At 35.8% G+C, this 19,619-nt stretch overlaps 1 protein-coding gene across 2 annotated transcripts in view; it reads right to left on the bottom strand.

Moving 5' to 3' along the window:
• Positions 1-839: 839 nt before the first annotated feature.
• The window catches only part of LOC147073394 (uncharacterized), a 37,418-nt gene continuing 18,638 nt past the window's right edge, over positions 840-19,619 (bottom strand). The window contains exons 3-25 of one of the 2 annotated variants that reach the window (XM_085945520.1): positions 18,503-18,592; positions 17,405-17,473; positions 15,786-15,911; positions 14,538-14,749; positions 12,930-13,056; positions 12,457-12,581; positions 12,135-12,341; positions 11,455-11,553; positions 11,007-11,303; positions 9,739-10,206; positions 9,476-9,637; positions 9,170-9,367; positions 8,804-8,948; positions 6,916-7,176; positions 6,559-6,692; positions 6,094-6,363; positions 5,558-5,773; positions 5,108-5,396; positions 4,609-4,794; positions 4,227-4,457; positions 2,751-2,920; positions 2,296-2,517; positions 840-1,298 (exon numbers count right to left, since the gene is read on the bottom strand). In XM_085945520.1, coding sequence (XP_085801646.1) covers positions 1,152-1,298; positions 2,296-2,517; positions 2,751-2,920; positions 4,227-4,457; positions 4,609-4,794; positions 5,108-5,396; positions 5,558-5,773; positions 6,094-6,363; positions 6,559-6,692; positions 6,916-7,176; positions 8,804-8,948; positions 9,170-9,367; positions 9,476-9,637; positions 9,739-10,206; positions 11,007-11,303; positions 11,455-11,553; positions 12,135-12,341; positions 12,457-12,581; positions 12,930-13,056; positions 14,538-14,749; positions 15,786-15,911; positions 17,405-17,473; positions 18,503-18,592 — 4,451 coding nt within the window. In that variant the 3' untranslated portion in view covers positions 840-1,151. Of the gene's footprint in view, positions 1,299-2,295; positions 2,518-2,750; positions 2,921-4,226; positions 4,458-4,608; positions 4,795-5,107; positions 5,397-5,557; positions 5,774-6,093; positions 6,364-6,558; positions 6,693-6,915; positions 7,177-8,803; positions 8,949-9,169; positions 9,368-9,475; positions 9,638-9,738; positions 10,207-11,006; positions 11,304-11,454; positions 11,554-12,134; positions 12,342-12,456; positions 12,582-12,929; positions 13,057-14,537; positions 14,750-15,785; positions 15,912-17,404; positions 17,474-18,493; positions 18,593-19,619 lie in introns of both variants that reach the window. The other variant, XM_085945519.1, reaches the window with a different exon arrangement.

Genomic DNA, 19,619 nt, shown 5'->3' with positions numbered 1-19,619 from the left:
TATAATTAACATAAGTACATTGTTGTCATAAAGTCAATGTTCGTCAAAATAATTAAGGTAAAACTTTGACCAAGAGTTTTCTAAATTATTTACTAATTATTAACATATTAAATTTGGCTCTGTATTTTTAATTAAAATATAATAATGTCCATAATAATCATTATCTGCCAGCTTGGAAACGTTTTTAGTAGGTAGCTATAGGGAATTTTGTAAAGATCTCTTCATACAGTTTTGTATGTTCGTATTGTTATAGCTTTGTTTTTGTATTGTATAGTATTATATATTAATTAGAATCATTTTTATTTTAGTTAGCTCACAAAGCTCCTCTCTCCCATGGGCATTTTTCATCATGGTAAACTTAGCCAAAGCACACTTCAGTGCGTGGCAACCTCAGTCTTGGGTATCTGCTCCTGAAACATTTCCACACGTAAAAAAAATGCTGCCGCTTTACATCCAAATGTAGGGCTTTGTGATATGCTCAATTAAGACCAAGTGTCGAGCGGGGCAAGTTGGTTTGGAAAGTTCTATGTTTGTGTTGTAGAGATATTATTTACATGTAATTAGTTTAAGTTTTAAGTAGATAAAATAACTGTAAGTTGTACTTTATTCTGCCCATCGCGGGTTCTAAGTGTTTGTCCTTGGAGAAACAAAAGTAAAAATGAGGCAGCTTAGAATACTACTTCATTGTTGGGTTTGTTTTTTCAAGGACGAACACTTAGAACCTTGTAGTATTCGGCTCGCAGCCATGTCCGACCCAAGAAACTCCACAGAATAATCAAAGAAAAAACTGAAGATGAAATGAGTTAAATTCTTATTTTTAATTTTAAATAAAACAATGACAGGGTTTAAAAACATTTATTCATAAAACTTATAAAACTATGGTACTATGGCAGTATTTTCATCAGTTACTAACTTAAATTATTAAGTATAAATGCAATCTTGACTTAAATATTTGATTATGCGAGACCCTTGCTTTGTACAAAAATATATTACAATATCAAAAAAAAAAAACACAATACTGTATAAAATAGGAATATGAGACTTTCTTAATTAATTAAATCTGAATGTTACACATTTTTCATTAACTAATAATTTGAACTAATAATAATATTATTGTTATATCCTATTTTGTTTTGGCCAATTTATTAAAACTACATGAAGCAAGCCGATCCCACTTCCACCCAGAAGGCTTGATCAGACTTGCCAACGTCTTTTATTGCGATATCCACAATTGGAAGTCTCTTCGATAGATCAGTCGCGTAGACGATCACTGTCTTTGCCCATTCAGGACTCTTGTACTGTAAAAGAAACAGAAATTAATAAGAATATTTTATTAGAAAACTGCAAACTGTATATAGTAAATAATTAAATCTTTAGAGTGGGGAGATGATTAACATCTATCGGGCTTAAAAACCAAATGCATCAATTTCTGTTGATCGATATGATCACCTTAAATGGTTGGACATCCCTTCAGAATGGTGCCTTGGAATGGAATGTCCAATTCTCTTATTGTTTTACATCTCAGACTTTGTTCTAAAGTTTAATATATATTAGACAACTACTGGCAATAACCGGCTGTTTCTCTAGTAAATTACGATATTAATTAATATTTATAATATCGATAATTATATGAATACGTGTATTAATTAAGGCGCTAAGTACCAAAAAGTAGTATTGCCTGTGATTACAAAATAATGAGTCATTGCAATAAAATTTCATGAAGCAGACCTTTTGAAAAATGTGGTTTCACAGTGTGAAGCAATCTCGGCGGCTTCCATAATTTTAGGAATTAAGAACTCGTGAGTGTCAACACACCGTCGTCGGCCATTTTATATTGAATGCTGTTGACCACTGCAATGGTACTTACACCATTATAAATAAAACACGCCAACGGACTTACAACGTCGCCAGATTTAAATAGTTTGCTGTATTTTTTTGACTTGCTTGAAGCACTTAGACCATGCTTGAAGCACTTGGGGCACGTAGAACATTTTTCTATAAAAATGTCAGTTTTTATTTTTTTGGTACTTAGCACCTTAATTAATACACATATTCATATTTTGTAAGTATATGGCAAAATAGAATTCCGGGTTAGCAAAGGCTTAATTCTATTGATAAAATAAGAGTCCAAAACTAAACATATTTATGATAACTCGTGGTAATTTCAAAAAGTAATTTTTCCTTTACAATAATAAATTAGAAACGGTTTGACCATGTATAAGAACTCAATCTCCGTAGAAGAAGTAATTTCTTCGAAATCATCTATGAAAAGTTAGTACTCGTATATATATTTACCTGACATTCATCAATCTCCGCTGTGTATCGGAACCTGTGGCTTCCTCTTGGAGTCAGCTCGGCGTCATTCCACGACAGGAGTCTCAGTCCGTACTTGTATGATTCGTATTCATTGTGGTAATATGCGACGGAATTTTTACAATGGTATGTAATATTCTGTACTGCGTTTGTCGACAACAGTTGCAGGAAACTAATCTGGTTGCTGTCAGCCTTGTATGTCAACTGCAAAAGAAATAATAAATATGAATCAAGTCTGATAGATTTATTAAAAATATGGTAGCTTTTCCCATGTCATTAGCACGGTTATAGGATGGATTTATCTCTTTTAAAAAAAAAATTAAACAGTGGATAGTCTTCGGCATTGTCTCTCTTTTTACCTTTTACAGGATCTGTCGGCATCCCGTAAGTCAACCAAATACAGATAAGTAAATAAAATCTTTATTGTTATAATGTACCTTCAGTCCACCTGTCATTTCGCTGAGCCAAGCGTCTTCCTCGCCTTCGTGAGTCAACTCTTGTGTTCTTGTAGGCATCGGAAGAACGCAACTTGCTTTGGTGACCATATCACAGTACACCAGAATTGCGTCACGAATATCTCCTGCATTGGGATCAATCCAGTACTTTCCTAAAAACCAAAGACAACATGATATCATATAATTAGAGTTGTATAAATTTATAAAGAAATCATTTAATCATTATGAGCATTAAACACAATTTTCAATTAGAGCTTTAATTAATAATGCAGATAGACTTATTATTTGTGTGTATTTAAATATGAATTATTATTTTATTATTAGACCATGTCCGATTCTAATAAGATCATAATATGGGGCTCCACAGAGTGGAGGTTTTTGTATCAACTGATTTTTGTTTTTATGATAAATGGATCTTAGCCTTGCTCAACCTATTAGGTCCATACTCGTGACTCCAAACACACGAATTGAAAAACAATATTCTGCATTTGCCAGACCCTGGATTTGAACCTGGGACCCACGTCATTATAAGCCGACGCCTAAGCTGATCGGTAACACTGTAAAATAAAATATGAATAGCGCGAGAAAACAGTAACATCTATTTCTTCTTCTTTTCTTTCGACCATGTCCGATCCTAATAGGATCATATGGGCCTCCAAGGAGTGGAGGTTTGTATTAACAGATTTTATTTTTATACCCGCGATGGCCGCGTGGCTTAAGCGCCGGTCTATAGTGTCGAGGGTCCCAGGTTCGAATCCTGGGTCTGGCAAGTACACATATTGTTTTTCAATTTGTGTATGAGTCAGAGTATGGACCTAATAGGTAACATCTATTTAATTTCATTGAAACTATGGATTATTTCGGTCAGTTTCACGCATTTAAAATGTATGAAACCCTTCATATAATTTTTGCTGTTTGATGATACTTATTGTAATGGAATTCATAAAGACATGTTTTTTGCTTCTCATGAACTTTACTAGGTTTTGGGTTTTGACAATAGAGGTAAGTACTGTGTTTTTTCAATAGGTAGGTGGTGCAAATGAAAATTTTAATCTATATTATCTGTAAAACAGTAGGTATGTTTGACACCATTTCTTTGAATAATAATTGCAAGATGTAGAGTCTGTTTTCTATAAGCTGGCGTGACGGTTTCCCCCCCCACTTCACCTTCCATCTCATTTGCCCCAATTGAAAACTTGAACAGTTGAACGCGATGGCACAATGCTTTCCGTGTGACCGTGTGACCTGTACGCCAGTTTATAGAATACAGACTTTACATCTTGCAATTATTATTATTATAATTATTATTAATGTGCTGACACTTTTATTCCGATATGATAGGTACGGATACCAAGAATAGATTCCTTCTTTTGATAGCAATATAATATTTACTATAGCATTTAGCATGATAGAGAAAATTATTTAAAATAAGTAATGTGATAATAAAAAAAATCTAACCGCTTGGAAGTTGAGGGTGAGCCATGTTGAGATCTCGGCAACTTCTGGCGGGAGAAGTCTGCTGTCCATCGGGCCTCTTGAACCTGTCGTACGACGCCTTCAATTGTTCGTAAGCCTTGGTGATTACTTCACGGCGCTCCTGTTCTGTGATATCCTTGCCGAAGAGGCGAGGTAGCATTGCTGATGGATCATCTCCTTGGTCATCTGGGCCTTTTTGGTTGTTGGCTTGTCCTAATGAAGAATTCATTAATAATGGTTTATTTTGTGTGAAAAAACAGATAAATGAAATAACTGAGATATATAAAGACAGTTTGCTGAGGATTAAAAATGAATTCTGCCAAGTAATATTAATTAAGTATACATTTTAAAATGTCAGAATTACCTGATCCGATGATGGCGGCAAGCATAGCGGCATCATAGCCGACGTTGTCTGATTGTGGTCCAGGGGGTCCTGGGGGTCCAGCATGACCTGGCGAACCGGGTCGTCCGTCAGATCCAGCTGGTCCTCGAGGTCCTGCGGGTCCAACAAGACCTATTGGTCCTGGGCTGCCATCTCGTCCTTGTGACCCTGGAAGAAAAAAATCATCAATTATATCTTCCTCTTCTACATCTGAATTTCTCTTAATGTTTCCTATTTCATTTTGTAAAGGAATTGATGAAAATCTTCTGTGAACAAGACGTAGCTGTATGATCCATTGTCTACATGCATAATGGTTAACGACTATAATTATTATTATGAAATTTTAGTATTCTACACTTGCTTGTGATTGTATAACACTTTGCGTGTGGCAGAATTGATGATAGCCATGGAAAAAATATTAATATTCTGTTTATGTGCATATAATACCTATATATTAACACTAATAATGTATATAAATTACCTCTTGATCCAGATTCTCCGTCTTTTCCTGGGGATCCCGGTGTTCCTGCTAATCCTCTCTCTCCTACCATGCCCTGTTGTCCAGGAAGTCCTTGGAGACCGATCAGACCACGATGTCCCTTGGCTCCTTTAGGTCCAGCCTCTCCCCTTTCTCCTCGAACCCCATCAGCACCAGGCGCTCCTCCCAATCCTCTAGCTCCAGCCTGTCCTTCAACTCCTTGTGGTCCAGTTTCTCCACGAGGTCCACGTTCACCAGAAGCGCCGGATGGCCCAGAGGGTCCTAGTGGGCCCTATCAATGAATTTTGAGGTTAATATAATATCTATGATTCACTTTAAACTTCATAATAAATAAATTTTGTAATACATTGTAAGTTGTTCAGACATTGCTGTAGATAGTAATGGACATTTAAATAAAATTGTCACTGAAATATTTCAAACTAATCCACTTACTGGAAGACCAGGAGCACCAGGAGATCCCTGTTGTCCCATAGGTCCTGTAGGGCCTTTGTCTCCAGTTCTGCCCGAAATTCCAGGTGGTCCAGATTTTCCAGATGGTCCTTCAACTCCCTGGTCACCTTGCGGTCCCTGAGATCCTGGTGGTCCAGCAATGCCGCTTGGTCCTGGAGACCCAGAAGACCCTGGCTTTCCGGCTTGACCTTGTTCTCCCTGAAAATATTGTTGAAAAAATGAAATGCCAATACGTTTCAATAGGTATCTATTAAAAAGTTTGTAAATAAATTAATGCAAAAATTATTTCCGTTACCACTTTTCAAACGTCAGTAATTGGTATAAAGATTGGTGTATTCTATAAAAACTTCATTACTTAGATCTCAGAATCATGGACCTATAATAGGTACGAACTCAAGGATAACATATAAAATGTCCTTCCTGTTGTATTCACTTTGAAAATGAATGTATAATAATATCATAAGAGTCGTAGGTTAAAATTTACATTGTAATACGATTATATTTTGGAGTTCACTTACAGCAGCTCCTCTAAGTCCTCTAGCTCCAAGGGGTCCTGGTCCTCCAGGAAGCCCTGGTAATCCTCTATCTCCTGCTTGTCCAGCCGGTCCTTGCATTCCCTGTGCCCCCGGTGGTCCATCGGACCCGGTGTCTCCCTTAGATCCATCAGACCCTGGGGGTCCGGCGGGTCCTTGTGAGCCTGGTGCTCCAACTCGACCGCTGTCACCAGTTGATCCCTTAGTTCCTGATACTCCAGCCGGGCCTGCGGGTCCCGGGCTTCCTGCTTGGCCCTGTTATAAAAAATATTATATGGATTGAATTTTTTTTCTAAATTTATATTGACAGGACAGCTCGACACCACTAATAATATGAACTTACATTCACTATTGCATATGTACAAGTAGGCATGAGTACCAATTGAATAATTTATTAATATAAGTACCTAAGTATATGGTAAATATTGTTTTAAAATCAAAAATACTTACAGCCTGGCCGATTTCTCCCGGTCTTCCAGGTAATCCCATCATACCGACTTCTCCTCTGGGTCCTGCTTCTCCACGAGCGCCCTTTGCACCAGTCAAACCGGTCAATCCCCTGGGACCAATGCCTCCAGGTTTGCCTAATGAAAATAATATATTTTATAAAATAAAGTAAATATATACATGTAAGGCCTTATTGACAGTTTCAAAGAATAATTATTATTTAGAGTGTCTTTATAAAACAATTCTATTTCTGGTACCATTGGTGTGATCATAAATTGACCTCAGAGTCAGTCCATGTAGAATCTGATTAAGCCGATTTTAAAGCCGAAGTTAAAATTATTCAGTTAATAGATTATTTACCAGCCAATCCAAATGCTCCTTGGTCTCCCTTAGATCCAGTATTTCCTCGGTCTCCCTTAGTTCCAGGCATGCCAGTCAATCCATGAGGTCCAGCAAATCCTGGAAGACCCTGTTGTCCAGGTGCTCCCCTTTCTCCCGGTGATCCAGTAGCTCCGGCTTCTCCTGAGGGTCCAGGTGGCCCAGAATCTCCTCTTTCAGCCTGTTCTCCCGGGGGACCAGCTGGTCCAACTTGACCCTGTGGTCCACGTTCTCCTTGTACACCTGCACAGGAAATTATTATATAAGATTATAAATTTGCTGTTATGGACTATAATTAAGGAAGAACCTGAATATATATTATTCGAAAACTACGTACATATGTATGGCAATTAGATAATTAACCCATCCGCATATTATGATACAACGATCTTAGATGTATTTACTTTCATCATCATTTAATTAAAATTTACTTTCATCATCATTTAATTAAAAACCGCCCCATTTGGCTCTTTAGTGTGATGAGAAAAAACTCATTGTCAGATAGATATCTCTATAATCATCCACTACTGGGTGAAGGTCTCCCCTAGTGTCCACTAAAATGATGAGGTAGTTGATTCAGCGGGTTGTGAGGTGGTCATTTATTGCCACAAGTAGGTGCAGTCCAGTGGTTATTCACTTGACGTGCGGCGTCTCCAGCCCATTGCTAATTTCATCAGCTTGGCAACTTAATTATCCCATCGCTTATTCTTATTTGGCTTCTGATAGTATATTTTGTTGCTTTTATGTGTGATGTCCGACATGTAAATTTTCATATCAATTTGTGTTACTCTTAATTTTTGGATTGCCCTTACATATTTTTTATGTGGTTTAAACAAAAGTACCTCTTCAATTAAATATACCAATGGTAGTATTTGTAGCACGACTTTGGTATTAGACAAGAAACTACTAAAGACAGTGTGCAGTGAAAATCTGAAAATATAATCTAAGGCATCGTCCATATATGATGTCACACCATAAGGGGGTGGAACCTTATATAATGTAATAATCTTTGACCAAGTGAATAGGAAGTGTGTGTATAAACTGTGACATCAGAAAACCAATATAAACTTATTTCGTGATATCATTATATTGAACTTGATAATTTTCAACTAATTAGTTTTTTTAACAAAGAGGTTAATAATGTGACCTAATTTAGACGGGAGAGTAAAAGATTTTGTGATGATCGGAGAGAGTGGAGATCAAAACATACGAATTTGACGTAAATATGGACGATTCCTTGTGCTAACTGGCTAATCAAAATTTAATTTGTAGCTTGAATTATAAAGTAGGTATACCTAGATATTTACTATTTTTTTCTTAAAACATGCTATTTTGTCATACAACATCATATAATATCATCATCAGCCGGGGTCAATCCACTGTAGGCTAAAGGCCTCACCTAGCTCCATCCACTTTTTTCGGTCCCTAGTCCACGTATATCCACCAAACTTTATGAGTTATATATTATTATTGGATATATTGGAGCTATATTGTAAATTTTAATTGCTTTCCGCGTTTGAGTTTAACAAAGACAATCTTGTCAATTCATTATTTACCTGACGGTCTAATAAACTATTTCGAATAAGACACAAGATTTGAGAATGTAACATTCTATATATGGAATATACATAATTTGAAAAGATTGCATGCGTATACACACTAGAAAAAATCATTTTGCAGAAAAAAATACGACACCTGACAGGACTTGAACCTGTATCTGCTGGATTCGTGCCAGTATGGTTTTCCAATTTAGCTATGGGTATCTTATTGAACTACGACGATTTCAACTAGTCGTTGTTAAATGCTTATCGAATTGCATTATAATGTTGGCTATCGGTTTTAGTACTTATATTAAATTAAGGTAGGTTACCTGACGGTCCTTCGGGGCCTGCTGCGCCTAATGTTCCTCTCTCTCCCTTCTCCCCGTGAAGTCCAGTAGGTCCTCTAAGTCCTGGAAGGCCCATCATACCTGCTGATCCTTGGTGTCCTTTGTCTCCCCTAGCTCCAGATGGACCCTAGTATTTCCAATATTAATTATATAAATATTAATTGTAGCTAGCTGTTTATAGGTAACAATACTATGTAAGGTTATAATTGAAAACGAGGACACACTGGCGTTAATACTATCCCTGTGTTCTGCATAGGCAAAGTAAAGATACAATGCTAAAGTATTAACTAATACCAAATTCACATGTTATGGCACAATAATATTGTAACGGCGAGAAATTCAACTTACTGGAAGTCCGTCTCCTCCTTGAGCGCCATTATCTCCCTTGTTTCCTGCAATTCCTGGTTGTCCAACTGGTCCTCGTTCTCCTGGGAATCCTCTTTCACCACGAGCACCCGCCGCCCCATGTTGTCCTTGAGGTCCTTGCGCACCCGGTTCACCATCTTTTCCTGTAGCACCAGCAAGTCCGGGAGCTCCGGGAAGACCCTAAACGTAATTGAAAAAATACTAGAATGCAATTATGCACATTTTGCTAATAATTTTTATATTAGATATAAAATTATAATATAGGTATTTAATTTGCTATGACATTACCTGGAAGCCAGTTGGTCCGGGAGGTCCTGCAGCCCCTCGCTCACCATCATGTCCTATGGGTCCCTGGGGCCCTTGAATTCCTGGAGCTCCATCCTTACCAGCATCACCTCTTGGTCCTTGAGATCCTTGGGGTCCAGTCTCGCCATCCTTACCAGCATCTCCCTACAAGATGGTTTTATGTTTTTTATAAAGCAATGTCTTTTTAATTTAGATATTAAACAAATTGTTTTATTATATTTATCTCAATTATAAGTAATACTCACCGTAATTCCTTTATCGCCTTGAAGTCCCATCGGTCCAGATAATCCTTGAAGTCCTTGAATTCCCTGTTCTCCTGGTTTGCCATCAGCTCCTTGAATACCTCTTTCTCCTGGGTTACCTTGTTTCCCCTGAGGGCCAGGCCTTCCAACGAGGCCACGAACTCCTTGTAATCCTTGCGGTCCTGGTCTGCCAATTTCACCATTAGATCCCTTAAGACCTTGAGATCCTACACCACCTCGGTCTCCAGGATGGCCTTTAGGTCCCACGGCTCCATCCGGTCCAGGAAGTCCAGTAATTCCAGCAATACCTCGTTCTCCTTGTGGTCCACTTGGGCCTGTCGGTCCTCTCATTCCTCGTTTGCCTCTTTTGCCTTCTGCGCCACTTGTTCCTGGTAATCCTCGAGGTCCTTGCGCTCCTGTTTCACCCTTGTTGCCGATATCACCTTTGTATCCACGATCTCCTGTTGCTCCCTAAAATTGAAATAAATATACCTTAATACCATAAATTATACATTATAATTGATATTATGATTAACTTCACTGGAACTTCTGATCCTTACCTAGGTAGGTACATTATATTTATTATGTCAATAATGATTTGAAAAACTTTAACTTTTAATATTAAATCAAGAAGACGGAAGTCACATATAAAACATTGAATGCCATAATCGGTAACAAATAATTTGAACTATATAGATGTTTTATACAGATTCCATATTCGGAATTTTAAAGACAGTTCAATTTTTAAATTTAATGATTGCACGAGTGGTAACAAACAAACATGTGGTGTATTGGTAACAAGTTCCATTATTTTTCTTCTTCTATTGGCAGGCCTTAAAAGAAAATGGCGGCTTGCATTCTGTTTTGAAATCTGTTGCTTTATTTATATTACCTAAGTTCTCTTCAAATGAACCTGCAGTGCAGTCACTTGTAGCTAACTTAATTAGTATACCAGAATTCACTTTTTTGCTTCGATTTCGTACGTTTAGGCTCCATCTATTCTCTATATAAGAAAGTTTGTTTCAACATATTTGGTCGGTAACAATAGTAAACACGGATCATATATCTACTACTTTCATAGGTAATATGATAAATTTAATTGTTTTTCCAACGTGTATCTGAGACCCAAAGTCTGGACCTTATAGGTTAAGCAAATGGCTAACATCGTTTTGTCGTAAAACAATTTTTTTTTGATAAAACATCTACTATAATTATTGTGAAATCCAACTCTCAATTTTTTGATTAAAAAAAATAATTCAAAGATAACTTACTGGGTTTCCTTTGGCACCAGCTATACCCGCACTACCAGCGACTCCTGGTGCTCCACGTGCTCCCGGGAATCCTGGAGAACCTGCAGGACCAGACGCACCAGTTCCTCCCTTTTCTCCTGGGTAGCCATCTTTACCAGCAATACCTTGGGGTCCAATATCACCTGAAGCTCCTGGTCGACCAGCCTCACCACGGGGGCCTTGTGGTCCAAGAGCTCCTTTCGGGCCCTGGGATCCCATGTCACCCTTATTTCCGGGACTTCCAGGGAATCCTGGTGCTCCAGATTTTCCGATTGCTCCCTGAAGAAAACACATGATTATTTTTACATTTAAAATTTTAAATGGTGAAATATGACATACCTGATAAATTCGGTTTTAAGCTAGATTACATAGTAGGTACATGTTTGGATACCATATTATCTTATAGAGATTTAATAATTCTTTCTCCTACCGGTTGTCCAGGTGGACCAGCAGTTCCATCTTGTCCTCTTATTCCAGCATTGCCAGGTGGTCCCTCTCGACCTCTTTCACCTCGTGGTCCAGCCGGTCCCTAAAAAATAACATTATAATATTACTCCATTAAATACCAACAAAAATATACCTAATGAATATTATGTACGCTTAGTTTAATTTTTAAACCTGAGTTGTAACCAAATACAACATTTATTATTAGACAACCTTCTTTCAATACCTATATTATACAGTAGATACAACAGTTATTTCTTCTTATTATTATAGTTCCATTATAGAATTGGATGCCATCATTATCCTTGATGAATCTGGGAGGCTCTGTGCTGCAACTGACCCATTCTTAAACTTAGCAAGCATGGACGATTTTTCAGCAACTTAGCCAAGCGGATTTTAGCTGCTTTTAATTAAATACAATGATGTCATTTGCCACTTGTCTTGTCTATTCACTTATATTCAAACACATGTGTTTAATCGGATAAAATCCCATGTGTTTCATATTAGAGACCATTCATCTAGTCATTCTCCTACCGGTTTCCTTGAACGATCATTTTCAGGACTTGATGTTCATAGTTTTTAAAACTTATATCTGTTGTCTCAAGTGGTTCAAGACTCACTGATCGGTGACTTTATTATTCAAAGAGATGATTTAAAATAAATTACCGTCGGTCCATTTGGTCCCATTGGTCCCATGCTTCCAATAGATCCTTTCTCTCCTTGTAGACCAATCTCTCCTTTGCTGCCATCCAATCCAGGGAATCCTCTATGTCCTTTAATTCCAGTCAATCCAGGTACTCCAGGTAGACCACGAGGACCTGGTGGTCCTACACCTCCTATGGCTCCGGCCTCACCATCTTCACCGGCTTCGCCCTGTAATGATGAAGTAAAGTTATCGCTAGTTCATTGTTAGTTGTTGTCCATCAGTAATGTAAATTTTGCTAGACTGCTTTTAAAATAGGTAGTCTTTATAACGAATATCACCCACATCTTTCCCTGAAAGTCCAGGAAGCCCTCTTGGTCCGGGAGGTCCTGAGGGGCCATTCATTCCTGGCTCTCCGGTTTCTCCTCTTGATCCCTGGAATCCCTGAGGCCCAGACGGCCCAGGAGGACCTACAAGAATTAACGGATTAAAAAAACTCATTTTAACGAAAATAAATTTAGAAGCTAGAAATTAAGATATGAATTGAAAGTCAGAATAATGAAAACACAACTCCAATAGGTGAACACTAGAAATTAAACATACATGAATGAATCCATGATTCCAATGAAAATCCATGATTTGAAAGACAAAAGATACTAATCCAGTACGGTACCTAGTAAGTTGTACTTGATTTGAGGATTTCGTGGCATAGGATTTCAGGAATCTAAATGTGTGATAGAAGAATCTAGAAGAGAGTAAGGAAAATGAAGATGAAAATCCAGGTTTGGTATTTTTAAGAGATACTTTCGTTGACTTACCGACCGATCCCCTTTGGCCAATGGGTTCGACTTGAGCTTGAAAATATTGGAATGGGTCAACTGGTGCATCTGGCCCTTTGTCGCCTCCTGCAGATGCCAGAGCCAACTGTTGGTAATAGTGGGTTAACTAGGGAATAAAAGAAGAGATATATTATTAGCTTGATGATTGTAGGTCATTCAGCATAACACGTAGAGACCTGTCATAATATTTGTCTGAATTTAGAGATCGGACGTTGAGGAACAAAATATGTATGAGATCAATGCTTGTTTCAACATGTTGACAGAAGTGGAACTCTATAGTAGGTACATGAAAATATCAAGTGACTATAATTTTGTGTTTCGGACTAAGGATTCCACGGAGTTATGAAATATACTAATAATAATGGTATTATTTCAGCAATCGATACGTTAACCTAGATCTGAGACTGCGTACGGTTCACTGTTATGTTCTTTCAATCCTGTTTTATGGTATTGATGTATGGACGGTAAATCAGGAGACGTCACAGAGAGCTGAGACTTTCAAGATGTTACTGCATAGGATGCCTACTCAAAATTTCTTAGACTGACCGGGGGATAAATGTTGGCGTCCTCTAACAAATGTAGAAGGACTGATTAGTTCTGCATAGTATCAAAACCAGAAAACTACATTACTCGGCCACATTATGCGAGGACAAAAGTACAGCATTCCCTAACTCGTTATCCAAGAAAGATCAATAGTAAATGTAACGAGGACAATGCAGCATTTCGTGGGCTAAGATCTTCCGTGATTGGTACTGGTGTAGCTCCACCAAACCGTTCCGAGTAGCAACATATGTTAGAGCAAAGATTGTCGTGATTGTGGCCGACCTCTGTTAGGGGATGGAACGATACGATGAAGAATGGTATTTTAAATCAAGCTTTTTTCGGTCAAATCGCGAAAAATATTAATCACTACGATATTAAAAAACAGTAATAATTACTGTGTATCAATCGATTATTATTTCGCCATAATATATTATAATATTTAATTCTATATTCTAGATTGTGGTGTCCCCTTTAGTATTTACAATACTTTTATCTATCTTGTCCGAGCTTACAGTCACCTGCATTTATAATTTATTATAGGTAAATGAAATCTAATGGATATATATAAATTATTGTTTGTATTTACTGGATAATGCTATCGATTTTCAAAATAATAACATTTTAGTTAGATGTAATATGTAGTGACATCAATTGACGTAAATAATAAACGAAAGCTCGGGCGGTAATGCAGTTTACTGCATTTTAATTTGATTTAAGAAACAAAGAGTTATGCTTTCATTTTTTATTGTTTTCATTTGTTTTCAAACAAGTGTCACTTTTTTACTTATTCCTATTAGTTCTATCATTTAAAAATAGTTGTGTTTTTATTATTTCTGAAAATACACAATAAAAGTTTTAATTAGTAAGAACACTACAATTTTGTTACTGATGATTCTAGATTGACCAGAAATATGAAATTGCCGAATTACATAATATTAAATGAAAAAATTGCTGTTTAATGGGCTGGGTAACCTAAGGTGACATAATAGCAACGTGAGTGTTAACCGAAGAAAGAAGAACTAGAATATTGCAGTGATTACTCACATCAGGCTGTGGTCCAGGTGGTCCAGGGTTTCCAGGAATTCCAGGACTTCCCGGAGAACCATTATCGCCCCCGTTTCCTGGAGTACCATTTGGTCCGGGTCTTCCGGTCTCCCCACGGTTTCCTCGCGATGAGCCCTCGCCAGCCAGACCACCAGATGGCGCCGTATCATGACCGACAGCTTCGGTTGTGGTAGGAAGTGGTTTTGGCGTAGCTAATAAAAAGAGAAGAAACTGAATTTGTTGTTTTTTTCTTCAGATTCAGGAATCTTAATCTAAAATTAATTTATTCTTCTCTGTGACAATTATTTATGATTTTCAGAAAAGATATAATATATACCTATTTACTTTGTGTAGAAGAAAACATAAATGTTGGAAATCTGGACATATACATTATACATACTATGTGTTCCGAATATACAATAATATGGAGACTTTGGGGGCAGTTAAATACAGCTAGCTATATCAGACATGTCCAACTTCAAGTCGGATGTGGTTTACTATCCAGCAGCGGAGAAGGGTGGAGGTAGGCTGTTAAGATCCGACATAAATAATGGACATTAAACTTTTTTCCACTATGACCACAATGTTGTGTAGTTAGTGTTTATTAGTTTTTAAAATTCAATAATTAAGCCCTGCATAACCCAAGGCATAGTAGATAATAGTCAACAAATATTCGCTTATCTATAAATATCTAAAATTATTCCATTAAATAATACAGATTTTTAGATATTTTATAGATAGAAAAATATTTTTTCTCGATTATGGTTTGGCATAGCAGGGTTTAATGAATTAAAAAAAATAGTCAACACCATGTAATATTTATATTCTTTTAATTCAACGAAAATAAATAAGTATGATTGAAAAATTGTACACTATTTTTGTTGGTTATCACCCATAGTGTACCTAAACTATTACGGTTTTGTTTAGGCAGGGTTTAATTAAATTTTAAAAATAAACCAGCACCATCTGCAAATTGTATTCTTAGTTCAATGAAAACAAGTAAGTGTGACTGACAAAGTTTAGTATGCACTATTTATGTCGAATCTTTACAACCTGCCTCCACCCTTCGCCACTGCTATCCAGTAACACTTTTCCACTGTCATTCTTCAACTTGAACAAACGTATTATATTTGACTGAGGAGGCATTTATGCAGCAACTTGCATTGAATGTGAAGGTACAGATTTAGGACACATTTTCCTACTCTGCATTTAAAAAAAAGTTTTCTTATAACTCTGAAAAATACTAACTCATGCAGCTTTCCTTCAGTCTGCAAGAAATACTTCCCCTGCTGCATGTGCAGCGATTGCACTCGTTCGAGTCCCACTGTTGTCCTTCCCTGTACCACTGGTCTCCTACACGGCATGAGAACGGAGCTGGAAGAAGAAAAAAAGCTATTGGTACTCCAAATTAACAAACATTTCAGATTTTAATCATCATCAGAATGTATTATTAGACAGAAGAAACTACTTTGTGAAATTTAAATAATATAACACTTAAATTTTCTAAATACGAGTATGTTATTGCCATTGAAGAGAGATTTTTAAATAAAACCAATTATGTTTATTTAAAAACTATAACAAAAATACCGGGTGGCAGTGCCGCCTGTCAACATTATCGGTTGTGGCTTAGTTCTGCAACATAAATTATTTTGATTAAAATCTCATTTATTCTTTAAAATCATATTATATACGTCAAACTTTACTATTATGAGAGTATGCTATTATATGCTTTCTTTCACGACCCAATTAAAAAACGGATTCCTTTACTTTCATGTCAGTTTATTTTTAAAATTTATAATTTTAATTTACGTTTACACCTTTTCATTCATTTTATCGCATTTTAAAAATCTTCTCCCTGTCGACCCTGTCGACCCTGTCCCACTATCTCATTTTCAAAGAAAAAAAAATATATGTACATAATTATACCTATAAGGTAACTCTCAAAGATCATGAATATGTTTTTTTCTGTTATTTTGAATTCATCTAGGTATATGAAGGTAAAGCTTTCACTGTATCGCATTTAAAACGTATTCTCCTTATCTCCCTGTCTCTTGGCTCATACGTTACAGAGAGATCAAGACAAAGATAATAAATTTATATATACATATTATATAAGGTAACTCTCAAAGTTCATGAATATGTACGTTCCTGTAATTTTTAATTCATCTAGGTATATGAAGGTAAAGTTGAAATTTTTTATAATTTTAACATTTTTGACATTGTTAAGAGCGTACTTCAGTGAAACGGCAAATAGTTTTCAACAGTAGGTGCGACGAAATTTCTCACTAGTCGCCAATTGGAGACCGACAGTCGAGGTGTTTTGTCATGGCGTCGGATGAAAATATTCTTAAATCGTGTAAAGATGACTAAAACACTTTACGTATGTACTTAAAAAAGAAAACATGTCAATGAATATACTCGTACTATTATTATTAGTTATTATTATAATAGACAACATTAAATGGACGCATGTTGGATTTTTATGATAAATTATATTTCGTTCGGCACGCGTAATTTGCACAATCCGCGCATCACCTAGCCACGATCTTTTTAGACCATGCCTCAACTGAAGTATAGCCTTAATGAAACATAACGCTAGAATACGAGCGACTAGAAATTAATATTGTAACCCATTTTGTATGGTTCACGGAAATAATTGGTTACTATATTGGTAATTTTTTTTAGCTAATAACTCAGTTATTCGGAAAATTTACCGCGTAGAAAATAGTTGTAAAAATATTTATACCGTCACAATTATGATACTGCATTTGAATATGATTGCTACCAATATAGAGATATATAATTCAAATATGTATTACTACTAGTACTATATTATATTATGATAAAAAAATATATATATATCAAACCTATGCGATTTTCCACGTCAATTGGTTGTGCGGTTGGTGTATGGTATACTGGTCGCCTTGGAGATCTCTCTGCAATATTCAATTTATAATTAAAAATAACACAAGTGTGTGTTTTTTTTAAGTTTAATTAAAATAAACTTACCAATGAAAAGACAGTTTGTTAATAAAATCACGATCACGGCTGATGACAAAAAAATGTCATAACAAATCAATTGTTTTAGAATGTGGATAGAAAAACTTATTAAGATGGTTTGTAAGCATTTATATACGTACATGTATTTAATTCGTAACACAATTAATTAACAACCAATGGCGAATAACAATACGTCATGATGTTATAAAATTGCTATATGTTTAAAACACATTGTCAATTTTGTATGTACTAATAAATATATGCATCTACCTTGCTTGTTCTCCCAATGTACAGAACTTATCTGCCATTGGTGATGCCAATTGTGAGAGCAATAACGATGATTAACTAAATCGCTTCAGATATTTATATATTCCACCTTCGTGAGACAAGTATAGGTGAATTACTTAAAATAAGATCAACTTAAGTAAATTGGACATAGACCAGATGCGAGAAGATTTCTCTACGTTCTGCTGAAAATAGCCAAGCCGCAAACAAATTATTCTTGAAATAAAAAACTATTTACAATTTTACATACATTTTTAATATCATGTTGTTGCTAAAGTGCCATTATCTCAGCTCGACATTATTGTGGACTGGCTACATTCCGCATAACTATGTTCAATTGGCGTACTTCCGTGTAACGTATTTAGATTTTATTAATTATGCTTCTATTTATTTGTTTTTTTCGTGTCATGTTGTGAACAGCTTGAATTTGTAATAATTATGTAAAGTTCACTATATTCAAATAAATCAATTTGAATTAACTGAAAACTATGGTATTTTAAGCCATAAAGCTAGAGGCATACACTATTAATTGAAGGGTGCAATTAAAATTCATTGTGAGTAAGTAAAAGTCGCTTGACAACCCTGATAATATTTTAAAATATAGAATCATAGAAATTATAACAAATACCCAATAATAGTTTCATACCTCTGTTACATTTATAGCAACTTACTTGACTTACCCGTTGAAGGAATTTCATCATCAGGTTGTTGAGTTACTTCGGCGTAAACTCGTGGTCTCTCATCAGGGGGCTGCTGGGTTGAAGATCTTTCTGTAATTTGATAACAATATTGTTGTGAATATTATTTTCCTTCTGGATTTGTACTATTTATAGATAGCACAGTTTCTTTTATATATAATTTGTAATCCATAGTAAAAATAAAACAAAGAAAATAATAGCCGAGATTGTGGAGTTTGCTGTGCTGCTTCACAACAATATTATAAAATTAACGTGGAAACAGGGCTCGAAATGGACCGGAGCGCACCGGAGCGCCGTTCCTGTTCGTGAAATCGGTAAAGTTATCGCTCCGTCTCGTGGAAAAAATAATTTGACCGTCTGAGCTAAATAGGTCATAAAATAGAAAATCGAACACACTTATTTTTATGAAACACATAAAATTTGATAACTATGTAAATATCTTTAGAAAACTGTCGAGCGCTCCGGTTCGTAAACTTTTCCATTTCGAGCGCTGCGTAGAAAAGATGAATAAATTCATGTGGCTAGCGGGAAAAATAGATTGTTATTGAAATACCAGTTTTAAAAATCTAAAACAATGGTAATTTCGGTATTAAGAAAGTAGAGAAGAAAACTATATCTAAAATAACTGAATAATCCTACAATAGTGTAAGTATGTATACATTTCAATAAATCTTAGCACACATGTAATATATTATATATTTAAATAAATGTTACTTTTTTGTCTATAGTTATTCAATATTCTTCCTTATTTTTATTAAGTATGTATTTTTTTTAATATTCTATGTTCTTCTTACTTTCTATCTTGTTAGGTTAGGTTAGGTTATTTAAGGTAGGTATTATAATTTATATATGGAAACTTTGCTGGTTGCAATATCTTTTCTTTAATCTATTGTTGTATTATTTATTTGTAATTATATTTAACTGTTTGTTTTCTTTAATAAATAAATTAAAAAAACAGCACATATTTATTTTTGGTAGAAAAGCTCTCTGCTGGATGTAATATTAGTTTTTGACAAGAGCTAAAAAAAGCTCTCGACTTACGTTTTGAACGGAATTTTCAAGATGCGAAAAGATGACAGTGCTGAAAAAAACTAGGGCG

The sequence above is a fragment of the Rhyacophila brunnea genome, unplaced genomic scaffold, assembly GCF_057557595.1.
Source record: "Rhyacophila brunnea isolate RB1 unplaced genomic scaffold, BYU_Rbru_1.0 scaffold_18, whole genome shotgun sequence".
NCBI classification, from domain to species: Eukaryota; Metazoa; Arthropoda; class Insecta; order Trichoptera; family Rhyacophilidae; genus Rhyacophila; species Rhyacophila brunnea.
This window is presented reverse-complemented; position numbering and strand designations above follow the sequence as displayed.